Raw genomic sequence first — 20,353 nt, 5'->3', positions numbered from 1 at the left:
GATTAATAACATTGATGCCGGATGTATGTTTTGGAAGCGAATTGGATCTAGTTGATACTTTTAGGAGGTCGAAAATTGAAAATTCTCAGTGCTTTCTAAAATAATTGGAGAAAAAAAATGAAAATTTATTAAAATTGTTTGGGTAACCAGCTTGGTTATACCGTCCTCATTTGGATTGTAATTGATTAATTTAAATTTATTTTTCTATAAATATCAATAAAAAATTATTCATTCGGTCAAAAAGCTTAAAAATGTAATGCGTAAGTTTTTATTATAGCTAAAATATTAACTAGGCACCATGGTTATGTTTTATAAGCATTTAAAGTTCAGATTTCGTCATAACCACAGTTAATTTGTAGTTCAAAACTTATAAAATATTAAATGTGTACCTATAGCTAAGGCTAAACAATTTAATACAAGGTCTTTCATACTAGTAATTCATACTTTTACCTAAAAATTACAGATGATTTACGAAAATTGGTATGCAAATACATTGTTTTTTCAAAAATGAATTCATTCTGGTAAGACATGTATGAAACTTACGTTTTGCTTACTATAGTTGAGAGTTGAAACTTGATAAATATTTTTGAAAAAGTAATAATAATATGGGCAATGGGGGGGGGGGGCTTCAGCCCGTTAGCCCCCCCCCTGCGGACGCCACTGATATTACCAATCATTTTCAAACTATCATGAACTATAGTTTAATTTTAAAATGTAGATGGAGTAAGGAAAACAAAGTTAGGTACTATTCTTATATAAACTAACATAATTTTCCATATTCTTATACTATAGAATATAATATGAATCTATAGCAATTTTAATAGATTTTAAATTATTGTATAAATACAATATAATCACTGGTTTTATGAAATGAAATATTACGTTGATAAACGCAAACATCATCTGTCTAATTATTCATTTTTCATCATTGTAATATTATCATATTTTATTTGTACATCGTTACGACACGAGTTTAAGATGTATGATACATCGACAGATTTAATTTTTTTTTATCGATTTATTTATATTTTATTGTTTTTATATAATATACACATGGCGATGCGTAATTCAAGTTCAAACAGTGTACCCTATTAACGTTGAATTTTGAAGTGAAAGATTATGCATTTATATGGGTATTGAGTATTGAGTATTAATATAGAAGCTAAAAACCCGGTGTGGGTACCTACTTATCGATGACCAATATAGATGTATATTGTATTTGTTTTATATTGTGCAAGACTAGAGTCGTAGAAGAAAGCAAATAATATTTGAAAATTATAATAAATTATAATTCAAATAAAAGTTTATATTAAAAATAAAATTCAACGTACCGATAAAATAGTATTAAAGTAATGAGTGAATGCGTAGTGCGTACTCTATACTAATGTTTTAGAGCAACTGTATTCATCTCAGAATTCCTTGTTTAGGAAATTAAAGCTCAAAACCCGACTTACAGGTAATCATTAATAATTATAATAAAATATGCATAAAGAAAAGTTAATAAACATTATTATTCATTGTTAATATTTATTCCAAATAATATTAAATAAAATTGCTTCAAACTTCAACTTTGTGGGTGGTAGACGGTAGCGAACTGATTCTAGTTGGTACTTGAAAGAGGAGTGGACAAAAGTAAGTACTTATCAAATTAATGGGGAAAAACTAAAAATAATAATTGAAAAATTAAAAAATGTACGATATTTAAGTTAACCGTACAGCCATATACATTTTTTATGAGCGTTATAGTATCTGAATACGATATATAATATTTTAAAGGTAATCATTTTTCATTTTTTCATTTATTTTGGTTATTTTGACAAAACTGCATGTTTGAACGAAAAATAACGGCTTTTTCATTAATAATTTTAGTTATTTTAATTTGGAAATCACGTATTATGGTATTTAACAATATGAATTTGAGTATTTTAAAATTGGATAATTCAACATTTATTTCAAACTTATTGTATATATTTTGTACTTATATGAGTATATACTTAACTGTGTATCTGTATCATACCTAAATACATTTTGATATGTTATGGTTGCGTAAACAGAAGTATTGTTATACAAACAGCCGTGGACATTACACGTGAATATGACTAATATGGCTTATTGGCTAATTTAAGTAATAAGTAATAACTGATAACGAACTGGTAAAATTTAAACATGATGAGGATGCCCTCGCCCAAATTACACAGAAACAGTGATATTATATTTTATTTTATAATCATCGATTTGATCAAATAATATTTTATTGACTTATGCGATATTAATTACTTTGTTACTGAGTAATTATTTTTTTATAGAGTTTGACATAGTAGTTTTCATTTCACCAATCGATTTTCCTTGTTATGCCTTGTTATATTGTATGGTATTCTAATTTATTCATTGCTTCGTGCGTTAATGTCTCTCGATAACATTATAATAGTATACTATTACTATAGTACTATTATAGTAATAAGCATCACTATAATACTCGTATATACATATTATTTATATATCTTATATGTCCTTATAATGCCATTTAATATAATCTATACAATTATTTTTTATGGTTTTTTCATAATATTATTTTTTGTGTTTAAACTGTTTATCGATAGTTTGTTGGTTCAGTTTTAATACCTTTCCATGTCTAAACGTTAAAATATGATAAACGGAAATAAGACAAAATATTTTCTTCATAGACAATGGAAGGTGACGTTTCAATCTTATTATTATAACACAACCGCATTGGCTTAAGTTGACATTTTTTTTTCGTATTCAATTTTATGACCAACATATCTAATTATTAATGTGGATTTTTCACGCTTTTTAAATAACCATTTTGTATAGACCACGATGACACATATAAATTGATATTATCTAGTAATTATTATTGTTATTATCTAGATTATTAATGACTTTATCTTTCTCGTGTTTTTCAGATTAAAAATTTGGTTTTCTGTAATAATAGTTATACAACAGTACAACACATATTAACAAGTTGACTGCCCTGCAACAAGTTAACCACCTTTTTGGCTTTATATTATATATTATTTCCTAATTAGCGTAATATTAGGCTTTACTTTTGAAATACGCCATAGTCTTTAAGGACATTGATTCATCTTTTTGGTCATTTGTCACAATCATTTATTGAATATGCCAACTAACACTAAAACATCATAATTGACTATCTTCCTGAGCAACGTTCAATTTACTTCCTATAATGGCTCTAAAATTGTAAATTGTAAACGAAATAGGATTTAACGAACTCATAACCCGTTTGAGTGGCTATTAATATGACTATAAATGAAATGTTATTAATGCATAATTGTTCTTACACGGTAACAGTAAAAAAAACAAGTCAGTTAATGATTAGGATAGTGACTTAGAGTTAGATATTTGGTTGTCGTCATCTAACTAATTATCAGTTACTAATGGTGCTTTTGTTTTTGTATAATGTTACAAAAGCTAAACGTAGGTATAATAATCATAGAAAGAAAAGTTTACCATTTTTAGTCATAGTAACCTATATACATATAGTAAACAGAATCATAACTGTAAGTTTCATTATCTGATTAATATTTATAATTTATATATTAGGTAGACTCGTAGGTATGTGTGTTATGTAGGTACCTATACCTTATAGCCTACAAGAAAATATCAATATTTTTCAATGAGAAGTAATTATTCGTCGGACAAGCATATATATATTAGACAAAATTATATATTTGCGTACAATTGTTTACTTATCAAACTCGTTTAATTTTTCTAGGCTTATAAAATAATAGCTTTTATTTTTGAGTTGGGATCACTATATTATATAGTCACTACAATAATGGATCGACAAATGGTTCAAAGACCTTTGTGGTTGAAAACTTTAGTAGTTATTAGTTAAGTATAATAAATAACAATACAAGAATCCAATAGGAATAAAACTACAGATTGATCAATTAATATTATTGAAAAAATATTGCGGAAAAAGAGAAAATTATTTACATATATCTACTAAGTATAAAATGTTCATAATTTAATGATACAGGTTGTACTAATCAAACAAAAATAATATAATATTATATTATATTTTATTGGTCCATTTCCAGCTTTGGGTGTTCACTGATTCGATGATAATTTACAGAATATAACATGATGAAACACGGCCATTTATGAATAATATTGTGGTTACGATTATTGACTGTAGACTTTTTAATTACCTACAGTTGTGTGGTGTAGGATCACTTTAGTTTTGTGTGACCTTTTTGAGTGCTGCAATTATATTATATTATGTGAAAAAATATTTAAACAAAAGAAATTAGTTTTCCAGTGAATGTTTCAAGGTCATTTAGACACATTAAAAAGGTTATTATTTATATTCCAGATAAAATCCTAGAGTTTGAATAGAAATCTTTTTATTTTCACACATCTGAAGTGATGTGTATAATATTTAAAATGCTTTATTTTGGAAATACATCAATGTATCATTTAGGTACCAATATAATTCAATATTAAAGTTTTTCAAGATTTATTATTGTTATATTCTGTGTATAAAATTTCAATAAAACATGACATTACTGTGGTTTTAACCGAACCTTACATAAATCAAATGTAACAATATATATTAGATGCATATATATAATATTATTTATTCTATAGGTAAGATGTTCTCAAGAAACAATGAATATATTAGGAAAATATGAAACATGTAGGTACATTAGTGAGATATAATATTACAACACAATTTATATTTTAATAAACGAATTTTGATTTATTATGATATAGTTAGTATACATATATTGTATATTATATTATTATACTATATATTTAGACAATTTAGTGTTGGCTGATAGCCTTGTAAAATGAGTCATACTAAACGCATCATATTTTCAGTATCAAAAACGTATAAGAGATTTATGTAAATAGTGTTTTAATTTTAAACTATACATATGAAATAAAAAAATTCAAAACATTAATTATTTTTTATGTACAAAATATTTAAAAAAAATATAATACCATGGATATAATATGTGGAATTCGGTTATATCTGTGCTAATTTTTTGGAGGAATTCTGTTTATTTTTAATCGGGTAAGATGTAACAATCTTAGAGTTTTTATTGATGCACGTCTGCACCTAATAAACTAGTTAGTATTAGTCAATCTTAGTTAAATACTCAAAGTAAATATGGTCGCCCGCACACTATCTTATTATTTAGTTATATAGGTACCTATTATACCCATGTACTGCATAATATGTAGATACATTCATAATATCAATTTATTTGTTACTATCAGTATTATTCATATTATTTATTATTATATTATCAGCTTCTATTTCACATATTATAACAAAATTCTTTTCTTTTTTTTTTTTTTTATTGAGCTTAAGCCCGGAAACTTAGGCCATTAGCTATTTTTGTTTAGTTTGTAGGTTTTTTGTTGGTAGGGAGAGGATAACTAAGTTCTAATATTATTATTATTACGTTATATTATATACAATTATTATATATTGTATCTTCCGGCTTAGAAAACCGAACAATTGTTTATTATAATATATAATGTTATATAGTATTACTGTAGAAACTTATTTTAGCGAATAAGTAAATAATTACTCAGTCCAATGGAGCTAAAATGTGTTGAGACAACACTATAATATTTCTGGATATAACACCGATACATTCGCAGGCACGAGACAGTCCTGCTGTCGTTGTGGAACTCAACGAGAGCGTAGGTGCGACGAATGTCGCGGATAAGTGACATCTGCAGCACGATCAAAGTGGAGCACAGTGTTTTATTTTACCATTGTTTTATACTTGCGTCAGTAAAAGTGTTTCAGACCGAAAATTGTGTTCAAGTTTAGTTTCATGTTCTTGCGGTTCATCACACTTTTGAAAAATGTTAGCAAGACACTGTAGTACTTACTTTCTCTTACAGTACTCGTTATCATGGTCAGTCGAGAAAGAATAAGACTTTGTCTAGGTTAAAGAGATCTTACCCTCAAACATCCATTACTCGTTATCGTGGTCAGTCGTTCGATAGTAACCTTAGAGTTATAGAGTATAAATCCTGTGGGACCTTGTTAAATTATCCTTTTGTGCAGTACTATCGTTATCGTGGTCAACAAAAGGAGAATTTAAATAAGTTGATATTACTCGTTTGATGGTTTGGGAATCGGAAACCGAAATATATCTGTTAAAGTGTTATATACGCTAAGACTTTGCGTGGCGTGTATGACATATTATACTTTACTAAATTATTATTACTTCAATAAATAACTTTCAACCATCGTTACAACTATATTATAAATTAGTACATATATATTTGATATGATATGATATTATTATATAAAAAGACGAAATTGAAGAAAACTTTAAATCTACACGTCATATTTATTGCATAAACTAGATATGTTGTATTATAAATAATATTTTTTAAAAAATAAACAGAAAAAGTTATTGAAATATATAATTATTATAATTAAAAATATTTCGATGAAATAGTCAAATAATTATTAATCATCGCTATCTCAGTAACCGTTGCCTAGTAGGTCTAACATGATATTTTAATAGGTCACGCCATTTAATTTAATATTTTAAGAATTACTACTTTTTAAATTGGGTAAAAATTTAGGTTAAAAATAAGAAATAGTTGCAATTCCTATTTAATATACTATCTAATTCTAAACAACATTTTTAAAAAGAATGCAGCTGTGAATTGTTAAGTTATAAATTTTGACGCATATTATATTATATTTGTATAGTTATTTTTGATTTACATCGAGTAAAAGTCACGTACACATTCGATCGACTCTAAAGCTGATTAGACGAATAATAAAGGTAAAAAAAAATTTATTAGATATTTGTATGTGGTTTTTACGGTGGGTACTAAATACTCATAGATAATATAAGTACTGATTTTAAATTATTGTATTATTATTTATTATGTTAATTATAATAATTTAATGTGGTTTTTAAGTTGGGTAATAACTAATAAATACTCAGAGATAATATAAATACTGATTTTAAATTATTGTATCACTATTTATTATGTTAATTATAATAATTTGATGCGGTTTTTACGTTGGGTACCAAATACTCATAGATAATATATATACTGATTTTAAATTATTAATCTAGATATTTATTGTTATAATAGTTTGAATTATTTAATATTGAATACTAACTTTTATACATAATAATATGCATTATACTGTAATAAAGTATTAATATAATAACATTAAACCCTTACTGCCTCTTGCCAGAATAAGATAAGAACGTATCACATTATATCCGATGGGTATGTGACATATGCGATTAATGCAGCAGCGTACGCAGGATTTTAGTTCGGTTAGGGTTTCACCTGAGTAAATAATTTACATTATTTTTTGCTAAACAGTTTTGTATAATTAGTTATAACAAATTATAGTTAGTCTCAAATTTAGTCTATATTTAGAACAGATATTTGTCGAGTGTTCAACCTGGACACCTGATATATAGAGCCCCTCCGTGTCTTAATAAAATTTAATGTGGTAATAATAGATGGATAATGGACGTGATGATACACCATGATTATGGCAAACGTTAAGCAATGCACTGAATTAGCCAAAAAAGAAAACTATCATTATCGACTTTTTTGTCATATTTAACAATTTATTTCATATCTATTAAAAGATAGCAACAATTGTTCGACTCGCTGTGTATTGAAATTTGATATATTTTGATATTTATAAGAATCTTACAACTTCGAATTACAAAATCAGAACCTATAATTAAAACATATCTAAAGTTACAACTGATACTACCTATATTAAAATATATTATTTTTACTAAAACTGTATTCAACTATAATCCCATAATTGCTAAATGTTTGTGGCATTGGTATATAAGCTACAATTTTGCAAAAAAAAATTTAGAAAATTTTAGTTTTAACTAGAGTTGGATAATTGTTTTTAAAGTGGAAGGATAATATTGCGCCTTTCCAAAATGGGCTTGACCATTATAATGTACCTAAACATTGATTTCGTCGTTAACAAAAAGAAAAATTTCGAATATGGTAAATTTTTTTCATACTTCATTGCTAACAATTTTTTTCGTACTTCGTTGCTGGCATTTTCCATATATATTTTACTTGTTTTTAAATTTTGGGGTGGAAGGATTCCAAAACTTAACTGAAAAGTTTACGACATCAATAAGCTAAATTTTTGCAAAAAAAATAATTCGAAAATGTTAATTTTAATTAGGGTATAGATAGTGATGGAAAATAGTTTGTAAAGTTCCGTTTATGTTACTTAGATTTTAAAGTAGAAAGATCGTTTTTCGGCCTTCAAAAATGGGCTTTATCATTATTGTAAACAGCGCTCTAAAGGATGAAAAAAAACATCAGGTAATTTGGCAACGCTTTGCTGTACATTAGGTGTCTAGAGAGTAACTGTAATGGATGTGTTAAATTTGAATTCAATTATGTAAAATAATTATATACGAAATACGTTTCTTAGTCTGTCAGCCTATTATATTACAAAGTCAATTTTTCCCAAAAAAAATTATATTTGAAATGTCATTGTGTATTTGTGTATATTATAAAATATAATAATATGTTCTAAAAGTTTCATACCACAATAATATTTTTAATTTACAACAAAATAACTAAAACCGTTATTCTTGGTTTTAATTTGTAGGTACTTTCGACAAAATTTGAACTTAAAATGTATATAAAAATAGCTGAGTTTATATTATATTTTTTAGATTTGTAGGTTACTGTATGATCTAATTATGAGAAACCTTGTTTTTAATTTCAATTCTTAGCTGAGTCACAAGTGGGTAGCGACGCGTTATTTAAAATATTTATCTTATGTTAAATATAGCCTTTAATGCTTATCAAATGCTTATTAATATTGCATTTAGTTATGATTTTATTTTAATCATCTCATATTAATGATAACACTAGTAAACAAAAGTTAAGAAAACTAACGTTTCATGCAAATCAATGCAAAATGCAAATATATTATTCTAATACAAAACAAAATAAGATAATTAGTTTTAGTTCATATGTTTAGTTTATCTGTAACGGTCGTGCAAATTTTAAGTTTATCACTCATTAGAACCATTTCGTTCAGCTTCATTCAACAACTAAACAAAAAAACATGTTAAATAGTAAGGTACCTACGTAGGTCTAAAATTTTATAGATTTTATTACGGGCCCAGAAACATTATTGTCACTATAGAATCATCCCTAGGCACCAAGTAAGTCGCTTTGATGTATAATATTGATATTGAACACATGCAGTATACCTCACATTCATTGAATAGGTAAAAGATACATTATAATTGTAAAGGATATGTTAGATATTTAGTATTCAATGATAAATCATTGCATATGAAAAACGATTCTAAGTGGAGATAAGCCTTTATTCCTAAGGATATTTTATAATTTGTGTATAAGTAATATTTTTAAAAATAAGATGGTTGAACTCATTTTTTATATAAAAATCGATTATATTGTATAATAAACTAATAATAATAATAGGTAATTATAATATATTAACTTATATTATTAATTAGTAAGTCAATACCGACGTACCTACTGTTTAACGGTGTGAATAGGTTCGTGGTATGAATAACATAAAATTAGCCTAAATATGTAGAAAGTTGCATAATGTATATTATGTACCTATATAGGAAAAATTAACTTACCGAATGGTTCAATGATTATAGTCTTAACTCTTAAGACCATACGAATTTCGATTAATTTTATTTGAATTACCTACAACAAAATAACTACAATCGTTGGATTAAACATTGTTAATTTATTTATTAAATATCTTTTAAATAAAACTCTTCCAAATTTTTAAATGCGTTAATATTTAATAATATAATAACCAGAAATTATAAATTACATTACAAAGACTCTATATGGATGAGCTAAATAAGAATTCAATGATAAGTAATTGTATAATATCATGAAAAAACGCTTCTGAATGAAGACAGAGTAACTTTTTGGTTATCAATGTAACTAAAAAATTATTTTAATAATAATATTACAATTTTAACAAATTTTCGAATTTTTTTAAAATTATTTTCTGAATATTTTAGTAAGTACTGATAATTTTCTATTTGAACTCCAAAAAGTACCTAGTAGGTCCAATTTTTTACAAGAAATTTCCTTCGAAATTGATGATCAGATCAATATTTCTACTTGTAAAAGTGTCTCCAGACACAAATTCATTACATTCTTAGCTCCACTCAGCATCTAAAATAAGACAATATTATTATGCTCTAGACAACATTATCAATAAACAATAATAATATGTACATCGTATTTAAGTTTAATCGAGATGGATAGTTTGAATCGAATATTGAATTAATAATTACGCAGTTTTGTTTTCGTTTTTATGTTTTGGTCTAAAATGCATAAAAATACATGATATAGTACTGATATTTTTAATTTTTAATTAGTAACACGTCATATATTCGGACATAATACATACAGACAAATCAATATTACGTATATATTGTAGATTCTGTAGGAATTGCAGTGAGATAACAATTAAAAGAAAGTCATGAACTCATAACTTATACGCATCACATGTGTACAACTACTGTAGGTACGATAAACTAAAAACAGGTAGGTTCACATCAATTGCGTCATGAAAACTGTATATCATGATAACTGTAGGTTATTTATGAATTTCTAACTTGAAATAATTTGAACATTTTTGTGATTTTTCCGCCTTTTGTCAAAATTTGAACTTTAAATGCTTAAAAAAAAATTGTGATTTGTAATATTTTTCAAATGTCATTGTAACAATAATATATTAGTGGCCTTGTACCCGGTGCATTTAAAAACTACTGGAACTTTGAATTTTGATGTCCTAAAAGTACCAACTAAATTCATTTTCCCACCGGAAAAGCTACTTAAGCCAAAAATCAAAACATTATTTCAACTACTTATCGTTTACACAGGCAGAAAAATAAAAAAATTACACATCATTGTAAAATCAATACATTAATCGCTCCGCTCAGAATCTAAAATCAAATAATATACACTATAGTACTATACATATAAAAATAAGTACAATTTACGTTAATTAAAAAAAAAATAAAAGAAAGATAAGGTACTACTACTTTTGATACGACCAAAAAACCTAAGAAACCTAATCATACATAATTATACTAGTATTCCAAGTTTCACCTACGTATAAGGTCACGAAATATACCTATAAATCTACTTAAACCTAATTATCTTACTATACGTTGCAAATATAAACATGTTGAATGTTATAAGTTTGTACTTTGATATTTATTGATGCATGCATTATTAACTATATTATGTAATGCATAATCCTATCTACAACTATATACATTAATGTATATATTATTACATTATATTGTAAAGTAGTTTTTGCGCAGTGGCGTCTTGAAAATGACAATGATGGGTAACTTATTTCAAATTTGGCTGGATGCTACGTTGGCATATAATATAAAGGAGTACTGAACTTCTTATAGTGCCTCGGTTCACTAGGCACTAAGAATTATATGAGTGTAACTTTGCAAAATTTGTTTTTATTTGGTAAACGAGTGTGTGTGTGTGGCGTATGCGTGCGTTATATGGTGCTTGTCAGTAATTTTTTTTTGTCTTGCAAATAAAGAATGTACCTACCTATACTGATTATCGGGCACCATTGCTCGCAAGTATAACTTATATAATGCAATATAATCACAATATGTTACCTATGTCATAAATTCATAATATAATATATTTAATATATACTCGTGAGTCGTGACTCGTGACTCGTGAATGATTGATTCCCGGATTTTTTTTTCCGACGCAATAATAATAGGTATTATGGTAATGGTGACTTTGAATTCATAGTTTATATACTTTATACCAATACATGTTTTCAACAATAATCGTTGAAATTAAATCACTATAGGTTATATTATCCTCACGCGTGTAGCGTTATAAATCTACAATTTTATCTTAATGATACCAAAACATATCCCACAGGATATATTACTATATTATACTTTCATTTGGTGTCGTTATGATGGTTCATAAATTATATTCTCACACTCATAGGTACTCTAGATGCACAATATATAATAATACTATTATAAATGTGCGTCAAACGAGAGTCATCACCATATAAAATAACGAATTTGAATGTCATACATCTGCCTTCGAGTTTCACGACTAATGGTATTCAACAGTCCACACACAATGAAAAATTGATATAACGTTTCAATATAGTTTTTTTTATGACTACATTTTTTTTTTATTGAAACGACCGATAAATGGTCTCTATAAAAGCGATTTACAGTTTGTGTACATCCAAATAAAATAATCAATATAATCATACATACATTTGTATATATGCTACACACGTGTGGCGTTACATTTCTACTGAAAAATTAAAACCCAAACCACAATAGTTTGTAAGCGATTTGTGAAGTAAATTACTTGAAGGAACAAGGAATGCAAATTCGAAATCTTTGAGTGTTTAAACCTTTCACTACTGATCACAAAAATCTAAACTCTAAAGCACCTGCTGTTTGCTGATGAACCTTGCTGAAAACGGTGCTGATTGATTGAATTTCCTTGGTATGGGAATCATCGCACCGTTGCTTGGCTATTAAAACTCGCTAGGTGCGTTTTTCACTCGTCATACTGCTGAAGTATACATGTTGAAAACCACTTCTTATTGTTGTGTTTTCCCTGCCCTATGTGCGTAATTCACTTATCAAATCTTCTTTTATGTAGTCTTGATAAAGACCGTTTTGTAAGTATTTTTTCCGTAACACTTATTCATAAATTATTTAAACGGTTTTGCAACCCTATAAGTATAAAATATATGCTCAATAAAACTCTGAAGTAAAGAAAAAAAACATTTTGGACCAAAACTTGTTAAGTAATAGAAAGTTGTTATTATTCAGACAGTGGTTCGATTGAATGCACTCGATTGAATAAATTTAAGTACAAAATCATTCAGGCATTAGGTTTTCACCGTAAGTAAAAAAGTTATTTCTACTTTTGACCAGAAAAATAATACTAAACAATCAACCGTAATATACGCCTGATAACAAACAAGACAGTGATAAAAATATTGCCATTTTGGGAAACTTTGATTTTCGCCTAACACGGTAATGTTCGTAACACGGACTAAGATATTATAATGGACTGAAAACGACCTGGTCGGCGGGGGTCGGGGGCCTGCCACCAAAAGGTGTCACCATAGATAAGAATGCTGGGTACCACTGGAGTGAGTTTGGTTTACAGTTACGCATAGTTTATACATGCCTTGTGTTGTAGGACGAACGATTGCATTTCGGACGAAAACAGTGAATGGAACAATAATCCTCTGGCCTTTGAACGATCATCATAGGACCTTTGATGGATCGGAAAATGACGAATGTGGTGGTCATCGCTGTCACAGCCGTTCTGTTGCTGGTCACCGCGGAAACGGTGCTTGCGGCGATCGCCGCCGCCGACAGCCAGCAAGACGTTAACAACGGCGCCGATGGCGGAATGAAGTCGCTGAACATCGAGCTGATCAAATCGTCGATACTGAACAAGCTGGGTATGCAGCGGCCACCGGAGTTCAGCGATCGGCTACCGCTGCAAGTTCTCGCGAGTAAGTACAGGAACGACCACGCAAGTTCCACGTTGGTGCCCTCAAAAATCAGGCACAAGTCCAACCGGATAGACGCGACCGGGGATGGTGGCACCGACATTCAGGGCCGCAAAACAGCCACCACGTCCACAGACAACGCTATTAACAGCGACAACGACGATGACGATTATCACGTCAAGACGCAAAAGCTCATAGCATCCGCTCAGCCACGTGAGTACAACTATGGATGGTCTTTAGTCTTTACCAGTCATTCTCAACCCTTTTAAGGTTATTTTAAGCCTCTCTCCCCAAATTATAAATTTCATTATTTCACAATCCTTAAAGCTATTTTTCGTTTGTGTTGATGTGCTGGACAGCCGGTGTTCCTAAAATTAGTTGGTACTTGGTAACCTCTATAATAGGGGGTCACGAACCCCTAGTTCATGGATCACAGGACTGCGCTTATATTCCTTGGGTTTTGTATCGATGACTCCGTCAGCTATAATTGATGCCATCGTACGAGCTACCAACAATCGACCACCCCACCGCATTTAATAAAATATAATAGTTTTTAATATGTAACGTAGGTACTGCGGAAGATAATAATTAGATGAACTACTTCTATAGATAATAATTTTGAATTTTAAATAAAATATGCATTATATTATTATTATAATATTAATAATGTTATACGTAAATAAATTTAACAATTAAAATGTATAAAATTACCAAATTCCCACTAGGTGTATTATATACAGTTAATGGTCACTTATTAATACATATTTATGATTCATACATTTTCTTTCGTCCACTCAGAATCGTTTTTTATCGAATGCAATCATTGCATTCAAATCGAATACTGTAGTAATACACTATCCTGTCCGAGGACCGAAGGGACGATGTACAAACTTCCACCAACGCTGACCTAATCAACCCTGCTGCACTTCACCAGCTTCTAAAGTCTTTGTAAGTAAAGCCTATAAGTAATATTGCGTTAAATTTTCAGACCTTAAAGGTTTTATAATTTAAAGAAAAATAATGAATTTTCACAACAAAATAATTTGCAAATTTTTGTAAGTTTAACGATTTTCGTAAAAAATTTAAATTTAAATTTTATATGCTTATTAAATAAATTGTCAACATTATGTATTTTCGTTGATTTTTTTTGGAGTGAGAACAACTTATGAAGAACCTATTATATTAAATCAAAAAAAAAATTTATCCTACGTAATTTGAAAAAAAGTCGAATTAAGTAAAAATTCCCGTTTAAAACAAATTTTTTCACTTTGTTTTTTTTAACTACTGGACATTTTAGATTCTGAGCGGAGTGATGAATGCATCGATTTTATAATGATGTTTTGATGTGTGTTTTTTAAATTTTACACTATAGTGTATATTATTTTATTTTAGTTTCTGAGTGCAGCAATGAATGTATTGATTTTACAATGATGTGTATTTTTTTTTGTGTGTCTGTGTACACGATAAGTAGTCGAAATAATGCTTTGATTTTCAATTTCTGTATCTTGTTCGATGTGGAAAGTGAATCTAGTTGGTACATTGAGGAGGTCAAAATTTAAAATTCCCAATAGTTTTTAAAAGCACCGGAAAAAAATAAAAAATAAAATTAAGGAAAACCGGGAATTTTTACGCAAAATCGGTTTTCAACAAAATCGATTTTGGTTTTTGGTGTAACTTTAAAGCATTTTCTATACACCATATAATTTTCAAAATATTTTGACTTGTTTTGAGATGTTTACGGACATTTTCTGTTTCCAATTTTTTTACTTTTTTTTCAATAAATATCTATTTGTTGGGTAAAAAAAGGTTGAAAAATGCAAGGCTCCGGGTATATTATTGTTACTATAACAGTTGAAAAATTAAAAATACATAGGTACGATTTTTTTATAAGAATTTTTAGTTCAAATTTCAAGAAAATTTATCAAATTTAAAATTTCATAATTATATTGTAGTTAAAAATGTATAAAATGTTCAACTTTTATAGCTAAGGATTGAAAATGTAAAACAAGGTTCCACGTAATTAGGTTAAATAAAAATTACTTTATCCACAACAATATCATCAAACATACTTATGGCAATATTATAAGCTGACTGACCATATTCCCTCAGAATAGTTTTTTCGTATACAATGATATTACATCATTGAATTATAATTTAACACAATTCATTACAGCGATCCATTTGTAACCTACTGTACGGCAAAACGACACCCACTTGCCCTCGATTTTTAAATACGCAAAAATAAAAAATACGCATACTATAATAACACCAACAGATGTTTCACTCTTCTTAAAATCTAAAAGTATGAAAATAGTACTTAGGTACATATTCTAAATATTTATGTTGTTGAATAGTAATGAACTACTAAACTTAATATTTTCTATAAAAAAAATAGTTCTGCACCTATCTATGGTAATTTTATAAACAGGTTCTATAAATATCACTGTTAAAATAATTTCTGAATAATCAATATTATTCTGCATGTCTACCATACAAACATAGGTAGGTTTTTGTATCTTAGTGGAATCAAAAATAGTGAGTCAAATTTTGAAGAAATATTTTAGGCCCGCAGTCGTTGTATAATATAAACTATCAATGCACGTGATGATGACGCGAGAGGGACTTTGGCACTGGGTCTGGGATTGATGATAATCTCGTCCCCCGAAGACTGCTGTTAGGTAGTCATGATTAATAATGATAAAAACAGCAACAAAATTCCACTCTTAATAATAAGTATTAATGGAATAAACGCAAGATTAATATGGTGTAACATATGGTGAAATGAAAATAATAATGATCATAAATACCGACACAGATCCCACGGTGCAGATTCTACAGGATCAGTATCCACTCTACTTCACGTTTTCCGAGCAAACTCAACATTATCGGATCACCAAAGCAATCTTGTGGGTGTATAAGAGACGGTTGGACGTGGTCATCGACAACTCGGTGGTTATCATCGACGTGTACAGAATCAACCCAATCAACTTGCAACAGTCATTAGTTTCCAGCATAAAGGTGAGCCACCCCGACTTGATTGCTGAACTTAACTGAGTTTAGAGTTGGCCGCAATTGATTCCTGCAGACAGACTATCGGCACGCCATAATATACAATTGATAATTTCGGTTATACTCGGCACAACTGCCATAATATTAATACAAATTGTGTTTTGCGACTTTTCGTTGTAGTTGCGCAAGTACCTATACTATATTTTATATAATATAATAAATAAAAATTAATTTATGTTTGCACGGAGCTTTTATATAGTATATGGGTTTGCCATTGGTCACAGAAATAATAGAGACCGTTAAAATAAAATCTATATTATATAAAAAAATGTATGTATGTTTGTAGGTTATATAGGTACTCAAAAACTACTCGACCGATTTTTACGAAAATTTCAAATATTGTTCTCATAGATATTAGAAAAGTAAAGGTGGATTATTTTTTAAAGCGATTTGACACCGATTTTCTCGTGAACTGAGGCTTTCGCTTAAACCGAGATACACCTATATAGCATAGTATTTTATATTTGTTATTTTTTTTCCCTGGAAGAATCGGGTTGTTCAGCTATAGTAAATAATAAATTAGTATATAATATATTTGTATTTTAATATAATATTTATAATGATTTATATACAGTGTAGGTACCTTTGTTTTGTTTGGTATATCCTTATTCGCTTGTTTTCAGCGAGTTTTGAACACCAACGAACCGGGTTGGATGCCCATTGAATTACAGAGAAATATGTCTGATTGGTTCAAGACTATTGATGAGGTCAAGAACTTGACGATAATGATACAAGCGTACTACACTAACAAGAACACCACGCACGACAAGACGCCGTACATAACCGACGCCAGAAAAAGAGATGATATTAGCGAGGTAAGTTATTATAATGTAACCTATAATAGGTAACTTATAAGTATATACTATTAGAATAAACTTACCACTATACATTATATTTTAGATTCTGAGTGGAACGATGAATGTATTGATTTACAATGATGTGTGTTTTTTTTTATTTTTTTATTTTTTTTTTATTTTTTATTTTTGTGTCTGTGTACACGATAAGTAGTCAAAATAATGCTTAGATTTTCAACTTCAGTACCTTGTTTGATTGGAAAGTGAATATCGTTGGTGCATTGAGGAGGTCAAAATTTAAAATACCCAGTAATTTTCAAAAGCGCCAAGAAAAACCAAAGAAAAATTAAGGAAAATCGGTAATTTTTACGCAAAATCGATTTTTCACAAAATTGAATTTGGTTATTGGTGTAACTTTAAAAAAAATGACCGTAGATACATTAAATTTTGACTGAATGTTTATATTAGCATTTTCTATACATTATAACTTTTTAAAAATATTTTGACTTCTTTTGAGCTCTTTACAGACATTGTCAGTTTTCATTTTTTTTTAGTTTTTTTTCTAAAAATATCAATAAAATTTTATTTGTTGATTAAAAAAGCTTGAAAATTTAATAAAAGGCTCTTAGTATATTGTTTCAAAAGCAGATGAAAAATATTAAAAATCCTGAGTCACAGTTTTTTTTTATAAGCATTTAAAGTTCAAAAATTGACAAAATATGGAAAAATCACGAAAATTAGCAAATTAATTTGAGTTAAGAATTCGTAAAAAATTTTCTTTTTAAATCTAAGATTTTAAAATGTAATACAAGATTCCTTATAAGATTATCTACCTTTATCAAACAAAAAATATCTATAAGAAAGTCAAATTAAATTTTTATGATCGTTTGAAATTCATATTTTTACAACATTGGATATTCACTCGATTTCTCATGTAACGATTTTCTTATTTTGTTGTAATTAAAAAACGAATGACTGTAGATACTTGAAAATTTCACTGAATGTTTATATTAGTCTTTTCTATATACTATGAAATTTTGAAAATAATTTGACACTTTTTGAGCTGTTTACGGACATGGTCAGTTTTCAATTTTTTTAGTTTTTTTTTCTATAAATATTAATAAAGTTTTATCTGTTCGGCCAAAAAGTGTAAAAATTTATTACAAGGCTCCTTTTATATTGTTACAATAGCAGTTGAAAAATATTAAAAATACATAGGCACAATTTTTTTTTTTATAAGCATTTAAAGATCGAATTTTGACTACATTTATCAAATTTAAAATTTAATAATTATTTCACAGTTAAAAATTTATAAAATGTTCAATTTTTATATCTAAAGATTAAAAAAGTAAAACACGATTCCACCTAAGTAGTTAATTCTGTTACCAAAAAATCTAAAAAATACATAAGCACAATTTATTTTTATAGTCATTTTAAGCTCAAATTTGGACGAAATCACATATTAAAAAACCTGGAATAACTATTTTAGTTATTTTGTTGTGATTGTATATTATTGAAACTTCTAAAGTATACTATTATATATCTATGATAGTACCACGATTTGTTGTTGATGTATAACGCGTTATAAGTACCTAATGGATATTGTGATATGATTAATTTGGAATTTATTATAGATACCTATTATTGGTCAATTTTTTTTTTAATACCATAGATAAGTATATAAGATACCTTATGCCTGGACTGACATACCGTCTCCGCTCAAAATCGTTTTTCTTATACACTGATATTATATCATTGAATTCAAATTTAATACTATCCATTATACAGTGACCCACTTGTAACCTACTGTACAGTAGAGCGACATCCACTTACCCACCTTTTTTATCTTTGTTATAGAATATTATTGGATGTTTTAAACGTATAATATGATTATAATGTATAATTATTATTGTATATAGGAACACAGCAGGACATTATATATAGTTAGATATTTATTATATTAAACTATATATTATAGTTAGATCTTAGATATGGAAAGAATAATAAAATAAATACCTATATACCTATATTATAACGAAATTGTAACTTTGATACATACACACATATATATATATATATATATATAGTATATGTATATTAAATATATAAGAACTGCGCAGTTCAAACAGAATTCAGAAGACGGAGGAGTGATGTCATGCTATATTAGTATTGAACATTGGTTAGATGGAGAGAGAGAGAAAGATAATTGCCCGAGAAAGAAAAATACACTTTTTTCACATTTAAATCATAATACGGCGAATTTGAATGTTATTGTAACATCGTCGTGTTTTATTGATCATATAGTGCAGGGGTGGCCAAACGGTCGAACTTAGAAGATTTCTAAGAAGTCGATCCCCCTTGTTACAATTTATTAAGTACTGTAATACATTTGTCATTTAATAGGTACAGTTATAAAATACATATTTCGGATTAATCTGTTAGTGTTATACGGAATTTTCTCACATGAAAGCTATAAAAGCTGAATAGGTGCCGAGATGTACTTTCCGGTGATCATTTAGAGCAGCGTCTTCGTTTAGCAGTTAGCGAATTATTACCGAAATTTTAATTGATATTATGCAATGACACGCTTCTACATCAACAGTATAATTTAAATACATTTTCAGATTATTTATACAATTAATGTAAAACACTAATTTTAGATAAATTTAGAATGTATTTTATTATTTATGCAAGTATGTTTATTTTTAATATAAAATTATTTTTTTAAATTAGTCGATCCTAAAAGAAAAAATGTATCCTTAGTAAATCTTAATAAAAAGAAGTTTGGCCACCCCTGAATAATAATGCATTGAAAAACAGTTTACCGAGCATAATTCCATACACTTTACATAACATGTTACTACATGACATTAATATACTTTAGCACGCGTAT

At 28.0% G+C, this 20,353-nt stretch overlaps 1 protein-coding gene across 3 annotated transcripts in view; it reads left to right on the top strand.

Moving 5' to 3' along the window:
* The first annotated feature begins 9,001 nt into the window (after positions 1 to 9,001).
* LOC100164189 (growth/differentiation factor 8) overlaps positions 9,002 to 20,353 on the top strand; it is a 33,659-nt gene continuing 22,307 nt past the window's right edge. For 2 of the 3 annotated variants that reach the window (XM_029487084.1, XM_001946264.5), the window contains exons 1-4: positions 9,002 to 9,212; positions 13,279 to 13,810; positions 16,413 to 16,615; positions 17,290 to 17,481. In XM_029487084.1, the coding sequence (XP_029342944.1) occupies positions 13,360 to 13,810; positions 16,413 to 16,615; positions 17,290 to 17,481 (846 nt within the window). In that variant the 5' untranslated portion in view covers positions 9,002 to 9,212; positions 13,279 to 13,359. The remainder of the gene's footprint in view (positions 9,213 to 13,278; positions 13,811 to 16,412; positions 16,616 to 17,289; positions 17,482 to 20,353) is intronic. The other variant, XM_016804978.2, reaches the window with a different exon arrangement.

The sequence above is a fragment of the Acyrthosiphon pisum genome, chromosome A1, assembly GCF_005508785.2.
Source record: "Acyrthosiphon pisum isolate AL4f chromosome A1, pea_aphid_22Mar2018_4r6ur, whole genome shotgun sequence".
In the NCBI taxonomy this organism is placed as follows: domain Eukaryota; kingdom Metazoa; phylum Arthropoda; class Insecta; order Hemiptera; family Aphididae; genus Acyrthosiphon; species Acyrthosiphon pisum.
This window is presented reverse-complemented; position numbering and strand designations above follow the sequence as displayed.